At 37.6% G+C, this 14,397-nt stretch overlaps 1 protein-coding gene across 8 annotated transcripts in view; it reads left to right on the forward strand.

Moving 5' to 3' along the window:
• CNOT1 (CCR4-NOT transcription complex subunit 1) overlaps positions 1–14,397 on the forward strand; it is a 106,766-nt gene that overhangs the window by 34,233 nt on the left and 58,136 nt on the right. For 4 of the 8 annotated variants that reach the window (XM_045989212.1, XM_045989216.1, XM_045989215.1 and 1 more), the window contains exons 3-10: positions 7,808–7,915; positions 8,508–8,606; positions 8,936–9,019; positions 9,102–9,156; positions 9,410–9,613; positions 11,257–11,425; positions 13,452–13,578; positions 13,727–13,837. In XM_045989212.1, the coding sequence (XP_045845168.1) occupies positions 7,808–7,915; positions 8,508–8,606; positions 8,936–9,019; positions 9,102–9,156; positions 9,410–9,613; positions 11,257–11,425; positions 13,452–13,578; positions 13,727–13,837 (957 nt within the window). The remainder of the gene's footprint in view (positions 1–7,807; positions 7,916–8,507; positions 8,607–8,935; positions 9,020–9,101; positions 9,157–9,409; positions 9,614–11,256; positions 11,426–13,451; positions 13,579–13,726; positions 13,838–14,397) is intronic. The other 4 variants (XM_045989214.1, XM_045989217.1, XM_045989220.1 and 1 more) reach the window with 1 other exon arrangement.

The raw sequence follows: 14,397 nt of genomic DNA on the forward strand, positions 1-14,397 counted from the left end.
CTTAGGCTATCCCAGAGGTATTCCTAGGCATATCTCAGAGATAATGTAGTTTGGTTCCAGATCATTGCAATAAAGTGAGTCAAGTGAATTTTAAGAGTCCCGTTTATACTGTAGTGTAGCCTATAAGTAAGTAATATCATTATGTCTAAAAAGTGTACATACTTCCGTTAAAAAATACTTTATTGCTAAAACATGCTTTCTATCATATAACCTTTGAGCAGAGTTAATCTTTTTGCTGGTGGAGGGTTTTACCTTTTGTTGATGGCTGCTGACTGGTCAGGGTGGTGGTTGCTGGTTGCTGAAAGTTGGAGTGGCTGTGGCAGTTTCTAAACATAAGACAACAGTGAAGTTTGCCACATGGATTGATTCTCCTTTTATGAATGATTCCTCTGTAGTGTATGATGTTCTTTGATGGGGTTTTACCTGCAGTAGAACTTATTTCAGAATTGGAGTCAGTCCTAGGGTTCCTGGGTGGCTCAGTTGGTTGAGTGCCTGACTCCTGATTTTGGCCAGAGCTGGGGGTGCCTGGGTGGCTCAGGGGATTGGGGCCTCTGCCTTCGGCTCAGGTCATGATCCCAGGGTCCTGGGATCGAGCCCCGCATCGGGCTCTCTGCCCCTCAAGGAGCCTGCTTCCTCTTCTCTCTCTGCCTGCCTCTCTGCCTAGTTGTGATTTCTCTCTGTCGAATAAATAAAATATTTTTTAAAAATCCCAGAAACCTCTCAGGGTTGTAAAATGGAGCCCCGCATTGCACTCTCTGCTCAGGGTGGAGTCTGCTGTTCCTTTCCCTCTGATCCTCCTCCTGATTGTGCATGCTTTCTCTCTCAAATAAGTACATAAGTAAAATCCTAAAAAAACATTTGCGTCCAGGCACCTCAGTGGCTCAGTTGGTCAGCTCAGGTCATGATCCCAGAGTCTGGGTTCGAGTCCCACATCAGGCTCCCAGCTATGTGGGGAGTCTGCTGCTTCCTCTGACCTTCCCTCTTCTCATGCTTGCTCTCTCTGTCTCTCTCATTCTCTCTCAAATAAATAAAATCTTTAAAAATATATTTGAATCCTCTCATACCCTTCTGCTTTATCAGCTAAATCTATGTAATATTCTAACCTTTTTTTTGTCATTCCAACATCTTCACCAGGAGCAAATTCCATTGCAGGAAACTTTGCTCATTCAAAAGAATCAACTCTTCATCTGTTAAAGTTTTATCTTGAGATTGCAGCAGTTAAGTTACATCATCAGTTCTGGTTCTCTTGCTATTTCTGCCACATCTGTAGTTACTTCTTCCACTGAAGTCTTCATCCCCTGAAGTCATCCTTGAGGGTTGGAATCCACTTCTTCCATTAACTCCTGTTAAAGTTGATATTTGACCTCTTCCCATGAATCCTGAATGTTCTTGGATGGCATCTAGAATGGTAAATCCTTCCCAGAAGGTTTTCAGTTTACTTTGCTCAGATCCATTAAAAATACTGCTATCTGTAGTGGCTCTAGCTTTAAGAAATGTATTTCTTAAATATTAAGATATTTCTTAAATAGTAAGACTGGGAAGTTGAGATGACTGCTTGATCCATATGGACTGTGGAATGGATGTTGTGTTAGCAGACAAGAAAACAATATTAATCTTGTTACACATCTTCATCAGAGCTTTTGGGTGACCTGGTGCGTTGTCAAGGATCAGTAATATTTTGAAAGAAATCTCTTTCTGAACAGTAGGTCTCAACAGTGGGCTTCAGATATTCAGTAAACCATGTTGTAAACAGATGTGCTGTCCTCCAGGTTTTGTTCGATTTATATAATGCACAGGCAGGGTCACTTTAGCATAATTTGTAAGGGCCCAAGGATTTTCAGAATGAATGTTGCCTTCAACTTACAGGCTCTTGGTGTGCTAGTCCCTAACAAGAGAGTCAGCCTGCCCATTGAAGTAGGCATTGACTTCTCTCTAGCTGTGAAAGTCCTAAATGGCATCTCATTCTAATAGAAGTCTGTTTCCATCTTCATTGAAAATTTGTTGTTTACTGCAGCAGCCTTCATTATCTGGCCAGATCTTGTGGATATTTTGCTGTAGCTTCCACATCAGCCTTTGCTTCACCTTGTGCTTTTATGGAGATGGCTTCTTTCCTTAAACCCCATGAGCCAACCTCTGCTAGCTTCATATTTTTCTTCTGCAGCTTCCTCATCTATGTCAGGCTTTATACAGTTGGAGAGAGGTTAGGGCTTTGACTGGTTTGATCTATGTAGACCCCAAAAACTTTCTCCGTACCAGCAATAAGACTCTTCTGCTTTCTTATCCTTTGTATGTTCTTTGGAGTAACACTTAATTTCCTGTAAGAATTTTTTTCTTTGCATTTACACCTTGGCTAACTTAGGCACAAGAGGACTAGCTTTTGGCCTGTTTCCACTTTAAATATGCCTTCCTCAACTGACCTTAATCATTTCTATCTTTTGATTTCAAGTGAGATGTGTTTGACTCTTCAACACTTAGGAGGCCATTGTAGGGTAATTAATTGGTCTAATTTCAGTATTGTTGTGTCTCAGGTAAAAGGTGGAAGTTTGGGGATTAGCCAGTTGGTGGAGTAGACAGAATACACAAGATATTTACTACGTTTGCCCTTGTATATGGGCGTAGTTCATGGTGCCCTGAAACAATTCTAATAGTAACATCCAAGATCACTGATCACAGATCACCGTAAGAAATATAATGGGAAAATTTGAAATATTGTGAGAATTACCAAAATGTGACGGACAAGGAGTGAGCAAATGTTTCTGTAGAAATGGCATTGTAAACAGTTGCCATAAACCTTCAATTCGATAAACAAAAACCATTACCTGCAAAGTGCAATGAAATGAGATATGACTAGTATCTCACTAATGAGGTACCATCAGATTACTATATTAAAGTTATTTAGAGTAGTTCTCGGCATAGTTATACCACCAAGTGGATATAGTGTTGGCTTCATTGTTGATATATTACTTTAAATATTTAGAGAATATTTTTTAATAATTTAGTTTTGCTTGGTAATTATGTAAAATTTTGTTCCCAAAGTTATCTGTAAAACTTTTATTCAAATAAGCGATTTAGTGGGGCTCCTGGGTGGCTCAGTGGGTTAAAGCCTCTGTCTTCAGCTCGGGTCATGATCCCAGGGTCCTGGGATCGAGCCCCACGCCGGGCTCTCTGCTCCGTGAGGAGCCTGCTTCCTCTTCTCTCTTTTTCTGTATGCCTCTCTGCCTACTTGTGATCTCTGTCAAATAAATAAATAATCTTTAAAAAAAAAAAAGGCAATTTAGTCTTCCTAGAAATGTGGTTTTTGGTTGTTGTTTTGTTCTTTTTTTTTTTTTTTTTAAGGTAGGCTCCATGCCCACCCATTGTGGGGCTTGAACTCAACTATCTGAGATCAAGAGTGGTGTGCTCCACCAACTGAGCCCATCAGGCACCCATTACTGGAAATATATTATATATTGAAATGGATACAAGTAAACCCAAAATATTTCATAGAAACCCAGAGTTATTTATACAGATAGGATAATAAAAACCAAAATCAATATTTTTAAAAGTTAAAATTATTTAACAAATATGATAAATATGAAGATGCTTCATTACCTCTGTAGAGCATATTGCAGTCTAAAACTGTGATTATTGTAAGATAGAGTTACTGCCTTCAATTTAAATTTCAAAAATCTGATACTTCTTTTTGAAAGGAGTAGGAGCTTTCATGACCCTGAGATGATGACTTGAGCTTAACCGACTGAGCCACAGGTGCCTCAAAATTCGTACTTCGTAATTGTGTAGAATCTTGTTTTTTTTTTTTGTTGTTGTTTTTTTTAAAGATTTTATTTATTTATTTGACAGAGAGAGAGATCACAAGTAGGCAGAGAGGCAGGCAGAGAGAGAGGAGGAAGCAGGCTCCCTGCAGGGCAGAGAGCCCGATGCGGGGCTCGATCCCAGGACCCTGAGATCATGACCTGAGCCGAAGGCAGCGGCTTAATCCACTGAGCCACCCAGGCGCCCCTAGAATCTTGTTTTTTGTTTTTGTTTTTACCTTTGAGATAATCTGTTAGTTAGGTTTTATATTTTTCTTTATTTAAGTCTTTTTGAGCTTTTGTGTGAAAATCCATATCCATATATATGTGTATATATACATGTGTATATATATATGCGTATATATACACATATATATATATATAATCTGCTTTTCAGAGCTATGTTGCAGGCATAAATCATCAGGTAACTGCTGGTTTATCAATATTCCACCCAAAGAAGGGTTTAAAAAGTATTAATAGAGAGGGATTTTTGTTATTTCTTACTGTGGAAGTTAGTTGATTACCTCGTAAGATTAATCATTACCATTTGTGGACATTATTAGGAATTTTCTTATAATGAGCTAAAATAAATGTTTGAGGCTCTTTCTCTGTATAGGATTAATTATTTCATGTAATTACCCTTCACACAATTAAGTCTTTAATTCTTTCTCATGTATTCTCTAGGGCAAATAGTGCCCCATTTTTCTAACCATTTCACATGGTTTTCTGAATCTCTACCACTGTAAACGCACTGTTTGTTAATGTTCCTCTTAATATGTGACTCTAGATGAGAATTTGTTACTCTAGCTACAGATCAGATGATTATAGAAGTATTATAAATTGCTTTTGATACAGTTAATTTATTTTCAGTGTAGCCTAAAGATTTCATTATCAGATTGTAATGTATTTATCCAACTTTGAATTATTTTACTGATCTCCCCTGTCCAGTGGGTGGAATTGTTTAAATTTTAAGGAAAATGGATAGGACTTGATTTTGTGGGAGCAATGAAATCTTATTTAAACATCTTTGCAATCCAAGATCATGCTTTTAAAATAGCACTTTAGTTTCAGGGAAAACAAAACAAAAAGTTTTCTTCTAGTGAAGGGACAGCATGGTATCACTGAATGAACATTCTATTCACCTAGCAGTTACAAAACACAGCTTCGGATCGTACCATTATCCTGCAAGATATGTGTGACATTTGTTAGTCATTGCAACCTTGATTTTCTGAAAAGAATCTTTATCTGTAATAATGTGGTATTGTCTGTCTGTCCTTCCTAGGGTTGTTGGTAAGATTGAGTGGCTGTAAAAGCAATTGTAAAATTATATAATACTGTAGAAGTGAGTGGAAGGATGAGAAGAGATGGTCAGAAGATTCTGTTTATTCTAGTTAAAAACAAATATTTTTTTGTTTTTTAAAGATTTTATTTATTTATTGATTTGAGAAAGTGAGAGTGCGAGCAGAGAGGGGCAGAGGGGGAAGGGAGAAAGAATCTGAACAGACTTCCCACAACCCTGCGATCATGACCCAAGCTGAAACCAAGAGCCTGAGGCTTAACTGACTGAGCTACCCAGGTGCCCCTGTTTTGTGTGTGTTGTTTTGGTTTTTGGCCTTTAACAGTCTAGCAGAATATCTCTTCCATTTTTAGATTGGTGTAATAGCAGATGAGTTGGTAGGTTCCTTAACCATGATCTAGACTCTTGAACTTGACTCCCTCTGACTTTTTGGTTATTAAATCTATTTGCATACTATTTACTTTTTTTTTCTTTTAAGATTTTATTTATTTGACAGAGATCACAAGTAGACAGGCAGGCAGGCAGATATAGAGGGGGAAGCAGGCTTGCCGCTGAGCAGAGAGCCCCATGGGGGGCTTGATCTCATGACCTGAGATCATGACCTGAGCTGAAGGCAGAGGCTTTAACCTACTGAGCCACCCAGGCGCCCCTGCATATTATTTACTTTTTGCCTGAAATGATCTCTCCTTAAGCTCTATCTGTGGTTGTTGTCACCTCAGTATTTTAAGTCTCCGCTTATATGTTAAATCTTTAGGGAAGGCCTTTCTGAGGCACCACTCCCCCCTCCTATCCATGTCACATAACCCTGTTTTGTTTTTTTCTATGACCGTCAATATTATCAGAAATTCTTCATACTACTTTTTTCCTCTGTGAGATCATACTTCATGAGTGCTATAGAGCCCACTGGTCTCTTCTGTTACATTTGCTGTACCTTGCATAGTATCTAGTATGTGGTCAAATACTTGTTAAGCCAGATAATCTCTTTTTCTTCCTAAAGGTTTCATTTATTTGTTTGACAGAGAGAAACCAAGCACACTCCTGCAGACAGGGCGCCAGGGAGAGGGAGAAGCAGGATCCCTGCTGAGCAGAGGACCCCCCCCCCCTTGTGGGCTTGATCCCAGGACCCTGGGATTATGATCTGAGCGAAAGGCAGAGGGTTAATAGACTGAGCCACCCAGGTGCCCCAAAGCCAAGTATTAATGTTCATTTTAGGGAGAAGTCCATTTGGTTAGAGCTTAAGTAATTTTATTCCTGATTAATTTGAATTGCCTCTTTAAGATGTTTTTAGTATTCTAGGGGATAGGAAAAAAAATAATCTCTGCTTTTATAGGACTTAAGGAAGTGTAAGAGCCCATAGAACCAATGCATTGTGAATAGGTTCACAGTAATTTTTTGAGATGCAGAGGTTCTTATTATTTGATTTTATTGGTTTTTAATTTTAAATGTCTGTGGGACAGTGTAAAAATTGGTCTTACTTAACTCTGTGTGTTTTCGGGGTGGGAAAAACTGAAACTGAAATAAGTAAATTTAACCAGGTACCACATAATTAGGATTCAGTGGAAAGCATATAGGCTCTGGAGTTGTACTATGAATTCTGATTTCTCAGCTCATCCACTATGGGATTTAAGGCTCATATAGCCTGATGCAAGTGTTCATCTCTTCATCTATAAAATTGCAGTAAATTTTGACGGAGTTGTTGAAGATAAAACCAAGGAATCTCAGTACCATATTTAGCCTAAAGTGTAAGAAAATATTACTTGTAATATCTTTAAAAAGCATTTGATAAACAAATGATTACTCTGTACTTATTGTGTGCTAAGCTCTTTTCTAGCTGTGAAAAAGTGAGCACCACAGCACAAATTCTGTGCTCTTGTGCACCTTAGTCTAGTGAAGGACATAGAAAATAAACAGAAATTATCAGGTGGCCATAAGCTCTGTGGGGAAAAGTAAAGCAGGGTAAAGGGGGGATGGTGGGGCTGGTCATGTAGCTATGAAAGGAACTGAGAGAACAGCCCATATGTAGATGCCTAAAACTTTGAATTAGAATAGCAAGTACCAACATTGGTAAATTTGAGAAACAGCAAGAAACTAATGGAGCTTGGGGGCAGCATCTAAAGATCTAAAGTATTGAAGTCAGATTTTATTTTTTTGTATTTATTTTTTTAAGTAAGCCCCATGCCCAGTGTGGAGCCCAGAGCGAGGCTTGAACCCAAAACCCTGAGATCAACACCTGAGCTGAAATCAGGAGCGGCATGCTTGACCTTGTGAGCCCACCTGGGGTCCCCAGAATGGTTTATTTAAGTCGTTGCCTTGTTGGCTATTGTAAGGAGTTACAGTGTGTTAGAGTGATTTATAATGCATAGAAGTGAAACTCTAATAAATAGTTTGTTACAGAATTGTTGGCTTATAACTTAAAAAAAAAGAAAAAAACATTCTCTATTCTTATTACATGTCATTTTTGCTACTTTGTGTTTTGGTTTAGATACTGACCAAAGTGCACATAGTTATGTATATGGACTAATTAATTTCTTCTATTTTTCCTGTCTGTGACTATAGGAAACATTTAAAAAACAATTATAAAATATTGGCACCTCCATTTTATTAATTCCTATAACTTATTCAAAATGAACAATTAATGTAATTTGGGATTTTGCATAGAGAATTTTTTTTTTAATTCTCCTTAATGGTGACTACAGATTTATATTTTTGGTCTTTATAGATTGTGAATCGGCACGGTCCTGAGGCAGACAGGCATTTATTACGCTGCCTATTTTCACATGTGGATTTCAGTGGCGATGGTAAAAGCAGTGGCAAAGATTTTCATCAGGTATTGGGGCTTACAGAATTTATGTTTACTTAGATTTAATTGTTCAGTGAATTGCATCTTGGGCATTGTGTAGCAAACAACACCTACAAGTCATCCAGAGATCATCTTAGCTGACTGAATGAATGAAAGGTATTGGGACTTGTCCTTCCCCTCTCCTGCCTGGCTGCAGACCATTAATAGCTACCTAGGTTCGGCTTAGATTGCTGGGGATCAGACCTGCCTGTGGGAAATAGGAATGGGGGAAGTCCTGCTTGACAAGTAAGTAAGGCAGAGAGGGGATCTCTTTTCTAGATAGAATTTCTTTGGTTTGACTTTCAGTCTGGTAATGGTTTGTCAGTGTATTGTTTCTTACAGTTATCTGTCAAGGGAAACTATTTTGTAAAGGTGTTGATGTTTAACTTGTTGCTAGTAGACTCTAAGTAGTTTAAATGGGATTTTTAAAGAGCTAATAAATATAACAATATTAGCAATATACAATTATTAACAATAACAATATACAGTATTGGATTACACTTTAATGTTCTGAGTACCTCTGCGTCTGTGAAGAAGATGAATATTAGTGCTAATGAAGATTCACTTTTTATTTTTAAAGACTCAGTTTCTGATTCAGGAGTGTGCGTCGCTGATTACAAAGCCAAATTTTATCTCGACGCTGTCCTATGCCATTGATAATCCATTGCACTATCAGAAGGTTGGTATTGCTTTTATCTTAGTAGTCTTAAAAAAGGCTGTAAACCTTGATCTCCTAGTGATCTGTCTTAATTTAAAAATTTCAGTAGTTTGCAGTTTTTAAAATTTTCTAGCAAAATCAAGACAGTTTGATAATAAGTAGACTTAATAAAGCCAGATCATGTGAAGTCTTAAGATTGTCATTTCACAATTCTAGGACATGGGGTATTGTTTCTGACATGACTACAGAATTCTGTCACTTCTGTGTAGTAACATGATTGAGTGAATAGATGTTTTCTTGAAAATCATTAAGTTCTTTTTTCTTTTTAAGTTCTTCTTGTTTTAAAATAGTTTGGTTTGTTTCAGAGTTTAAAGCCTGCACCCCACTTATTTGCCCAGCTGAGTAAAGTTCTCAAGTTAAGCAAAGTACAAGAGGTAAGTGATTTAAGAAGAGAGGCAAAACTGGAATTAAAACAGTTACTTGACTCTTTGAACAACCTAATCCCTATTGTTTCAGGTAATTTTTGGCCTTGCCCTCTTGAATTCTTCCAGCTCAGATCTCAGAGGTTTTGGTAAGTTACTTTTTTCTTAAAGATCACTGTAGTGAAGTTATTTCTTTAAAATCCATGAGTTTTTGAATCTTGAGGCTTCATAGTTTAGACTTAGTAAAATAATCTAAGATTATTTTCTTTTAGTTTATCTTAAACATGAGCGGGTGAGGGGTGAGTTGGTGAATGAAGATGATGGTCATCTGTGTTCTGATATGAATTTTTACCTGTTGTGGTGCAAAAGTAACTTGCGGTTTTTGATTTACCTGACTTCTAGCTGCCCAGTTTATCAAACAGAAGCTTCCTGATCTTCTGCGTTCTTACATTGACGCAGACGTCAGTGGAAATCAAGAAGGTGGCTTCCAAGATATAGCAATAGAGGTCCTACATCTCCTCCTCTCCCATCTCCTCTTTGGGCAGAAGGGAGCCTTTGGAGTTGGACAGGAACAAATAGACGCTTTTCTTAAGACGCTGCGCAGAGGTAAAAGAGTATCTATTGCTTACAAAAGGTGATTTGTTAGGATGAACACAAACACATGACAGAAGGATTTTAGAATACACATGAAGACCATGATTTACTTTTCATTTTTTAAGAGAAAATTTTGTAATTTCACATATGAAAGTGATTAAAGCCCCATAGGAAAGGTATAAAATGAATGTAACTTCAATAATCTTGTCCTGTAGATAACAATCTTGGTTAAGACTTGGTATGTTTCATATAGTCTTTTTTTCTCCTTTAAGGTGATGGAGACTATATTGTTGTGACATACTCTTTTTACTTGGAAAAAATTGGTCATTATTGATATGCCCACTTAGTTCTTAGACTATTTGAATTGCTATGCTAAGATAACTCCTGGTCCTGTTGTTGATGTTCTGTTCTCTGATTTTTGTTTTGTGGAGCTGAGTATTTTTATTTTTATTTATTTTTAATTTTTTAAAAAGTTTTTTTAAAGATTTTACTTATTTATTTGACAAAGAGATCACAGGTAGGCAGAGAGGCAGGCAGAGAGAGAGGGTGAAGCAGGCTCCCTGCCAAGCAGAAAGCCTGATGCGGGGCTCAATCCCAGGACCCTGAGATCATGACCTGAGCTGAAAGCAGAGGCTTAACCCACTGAGACACCCAGGCAGCCCCTGAGTAGTCTGTTTAAAACAAATCTTTGATTATACACTAACCACTATTCATTTTCACTGTTACTTTTTAAAAAAATCTTTTAAAAGATAGATTTATTTACTTGAGAGAGAGAGAATATGCACGCCAGCTGGGGGAAAGGGCTGAGGGAGAGGGAGAAAAGAAGCAGCCTCCCCACTGAGTGCCCAGCTCAGTCCCAGGACTCTGAGGCCATGACCTGACCTGAAACTTAACTGACTGAGCTACCAAAGTACCCCTTAATTTAAAATATTTTTAAAGTACGCTTATCTATTTAAGTAGTCTCTGCACCCCATGAGAGGCTTGAACTCACAACCCTGACATCAAGAATCCCATGATGCATCAACTGAGCTAGATAAGTGACCCCTATATAGTTGAATTTAATTTAAAAAAAAAATTTTTTTTAATTAAAATTTTTTTAAACAACTACTTTTTTTTTTTTTTTTTAAGATTTTATTTATTTATTTGTTAGAGGCAAGGGGAGAAGCAGGCTCCCCGCTGAGCAAGGAGCCAGATGCAGGACTGGATCCCAGGATCTTGGGGTCATGACCTGAGCTGAAGGCAGCCACTTAACTGACAATCACCCAGGCATCAGTTTAATTTTAAACTGCATTAACTTCTCAGTGATAAGTAATTTTCTTCCTGAAATTGACAATGATGCTCTCATTATCTGTGATGTCTTCTTTGTATGGAAACTGATAGTCCTACTGTGAAAATATGAAGGAATATTTAGGATGTGACTTGGGCACTAGGTGTTGTATTAGGATCCTAATACAAAACTTAAAAATATATACCCAAGCAAAAACATCCATATTTTGGAATTGCTGTTAAGGTCCTAACTTGGACTAGCTGGATTGGAAAAAAACTTTGAAAATGAACTTGTGGAAGATTCAGGTTTGGGGGCTTTTAGAAAGAGTAAATAAGGATAGTTTGTTTTTAATCAGTATAGCAGTTGTAATCTTCTTTTTGTCCTTCAGATTTTCCCCAGGAACGCTGTCCTGTGGTGCTTGCACCACTTTTATACCCTGAAAAACGGGACATTCTAATGGACAGGATCCTGCCTGATTCTGGAGGGGTAGCTAAAACCATGATGGAGAGCTCCTTGGCTGATTTTATGCAGGAAGTAGGCTATGGCTTTTGTGCAAGGTTGGTATACTGATTTCTCTTGTGCCAGATATGATGTAATAATTCTTTAAGGCGAGTTCCCAGGATTAGTTAATGTGCCCTCATCTTTGCCTCTGAGTTTTGCTTCTAAATTGAATCTTCCACACAGAGGCATACCTCATTTTGTATGTTTCACTTTGTTGTGCTTCACAGATACTGCACTTTTTCCCCAAACTGAAGTTTGTGGTAACCTGTGTCCAGCAGGTCTGTTGCCACCATTTTCCTAATAGCATTTGCTTATTAGTTTGTGTCTTTGTGTCACATTTTGACATTTCTCACAGTATTTCAAAGTTTTTCATTACTATATTTGTTAATGGTGGTCTGTCATCAGTGATTACAACTCACTGAAAGCTCAGATGATAGTTAGCAATTTTTATCAAGAGTATTTTTTAATTCAGGTATGTACATTTTGTTTAGACGTAATGCTATTGTACATGCAGTAGACCTGCAGTATAGTGTAGACATAACTTACACTGGGAAATGAGTAAGTTCATTTGACTTGATCTATTAATGGTTGTCTAGAGCTAAACCCACAAAATCTCCCAGGTATGCCTGTATTAATTTATATATTTATATATATATAAATATTCTGGTGGCTAAATTTTTATCTCTTTCTCCTCCCCTAGTTTCTCAAATTTAGAAATCATAGGTTCCTAGTCTAGTTGCGGATAGACAATTCTAGCTTTTATGGGAGAGAGAGCATTGAGGCGAGTCTTCATGGAAATGCTATCATTTCCTACTTGATGTGTTTCTCTTTTCTCTTCCCTCGCTGTACCTTCATTTTCTCCAATTTCCTTTTCTTGTTTAACAAAGCTGCCGCTTCAGTGTTTTTGTCTCTTGCTAGGGACACCAAAGGAAATACTTTTCACCCTTTTACTATCACTATTACTGTGATAAAGTGGATTGTCAGTATTTTCTTGTAGACTTCTTCTTCTTCTTCTTCTTTTTTTTTTTTGAGAGAGAGAGAGGGAGAATGAAAGTGAGAGCATGAGAGGGGAGAAGGTCAGAGGGAGAAGCAGACTCCCAGTGGAGCTGGGAGCTTGATGTGGGACTCGATCCCGGGAGTCGGGGCTCATGACCTGAGCCGAAGGCAGTTGCCTAATCAACTGAGCCACCCAGGCGCCAGACTCAGTATTTTCTTGAGAGTTAATTAAGGGTATTACTGTGTTCTGATTTGACTTTGACTTTTTAATGTTTTTCAAACTTCACAGAAACCAAATTTCCATTTATTTTGAAAATACATTTGTCGGGTGTGACTGTGTGCCTGGCATAAAACTTTTATTTAGTTAAACTTCAAGGAGCAAAGTAGAAGAGTTAGGATACATTTTCAAGGGTTTGTGCATATCAAAATAATCAAACTCACCTCAAGTTTCAGCATTTCATCTTATATAAAAAATGTATATATATTTTATAGCTGGGGAGGGCCAGAGGGAGATGGAGAGAGAGAATCTTAATTTCCACACTGGGCTCTATGTCATGACCCTGAGATTGTATTGTGAGCTGAAATCAGGAGTCTACAGTTAACCAACTGAGCCACCTAGCTGTGCCCTAAGTATCAGTATTATAAACTTGATTCCATTGAAGATGGAGGAAGTTAATTTTGCTTTTGTGAAAGATAATCATTACTCCTGGCTTGTATTTTCTTCCATTGATCTTTTAAACCTTTTCCATTTTCCCATTTTCTTTCAGTTTTATCTGAAATAATTGATATAGATATACATCACTGTACAAGTTCAAGCATATAGCATGATGGTTTGATTTACATATATGGTTTGATTTACATATACTGGAAAATGATCTTCTCATATAGATACAGTGAAAAGGAAAAGTTTTCCCATTTTCTTAGTTAAGTAGGTACTTTTTATATTTCTAGCTGTATAAAATAATATGGAATAAAGTCATATTAGGAAAAGTCCAAGGATTTCACTCAGGGCTTTTGCATATTAACATTTCTTAACCTTTGTATTGAAGGTGGAAGCGTTTTCCTGAGGTTTAATTTCTGTTTCAGTATTGAAGAATGTCGCAATATAATCATGCAGTTTGGTGTTCGGGAGGTCACAGCTGCCCAGGTTGCCAGGGTTTTGGGGATGATGGCTCGAACTCATTCAGGATTGACAGATGGAATTCCATTACAGGTAAATATAGAAATCAGCTATTTTACAGTGTGAATTAATATCCTGTCCTCTTTATTTTCTTTATAAAATTACAGTATGATTGATCTGCCAACCAGAGCTGAACACATTAAGTAGTTGGGTTTGTTTAATTCAAATTTTACTTGTACAGAGTATCTCTGCTCCTGGCAGTGGGATCTGGAGTGATGGAAAAGATAAAAGTGATGGAGCACAGGCACACACATGGAATGTAGAAGTCTTGATTGATGTTCTCAAAGAACTGGTGAGTACATGTAATCATGCTTTTATATTCATGATGTTAAGATAGAGCCCAAAGAAAGCAGATTTTATTTTATTTTTTAATTTTTAAATTTAATTAATTAATTAATTAATTAATTTGACAGAGATCACAAGTAGGCAGAGAGGCAGGCAGAGAGAGAGGAAGGGAAGCAGGCTCCTGCAGAGCAGAGAGCTCGATGCGGGACTTGATCCCAGGACACTGGGATCATGACCTGAGCTGAAGGCAGGGGCTTTAACCCACTGAGCCACCCAGGCGCCCCAAGAAAGCAAATTTTAATAAATAAAATGCTTAGCTGAATGAGAGCAGCAATGTTTTGGGGTTTCCCAACTTCACTGCCTCCAAAGTAATGAACTTTATAAAGTGATTATCTTCTGGAGATAGTTCATAATCACCTACCTGTTTTGTTCATTAGGAGTTGTTGCTGTTCAATTCTGAGTGACACTGCTGAGGAGTTTGGTGGAGTCCTGGTGTCTGGTTATTTTGAAGAAACAAATTTAGTGCAAAGTAATGATTATATAAGGAATTACTGAGGAGGCCTTCTG

Source organism: Meles meles, chromosome 19 (genome assembly GCF_922984935.1).
Source record: "Meles meles chromosome 19, mMelMel3.1 paternal haplotype, whole genome shotgun sequence".
NCBI lineage: Eukaryota > Metazoa > Chordata > Mammalia > Carnivora > Mustelidae > Meles > Meles meles.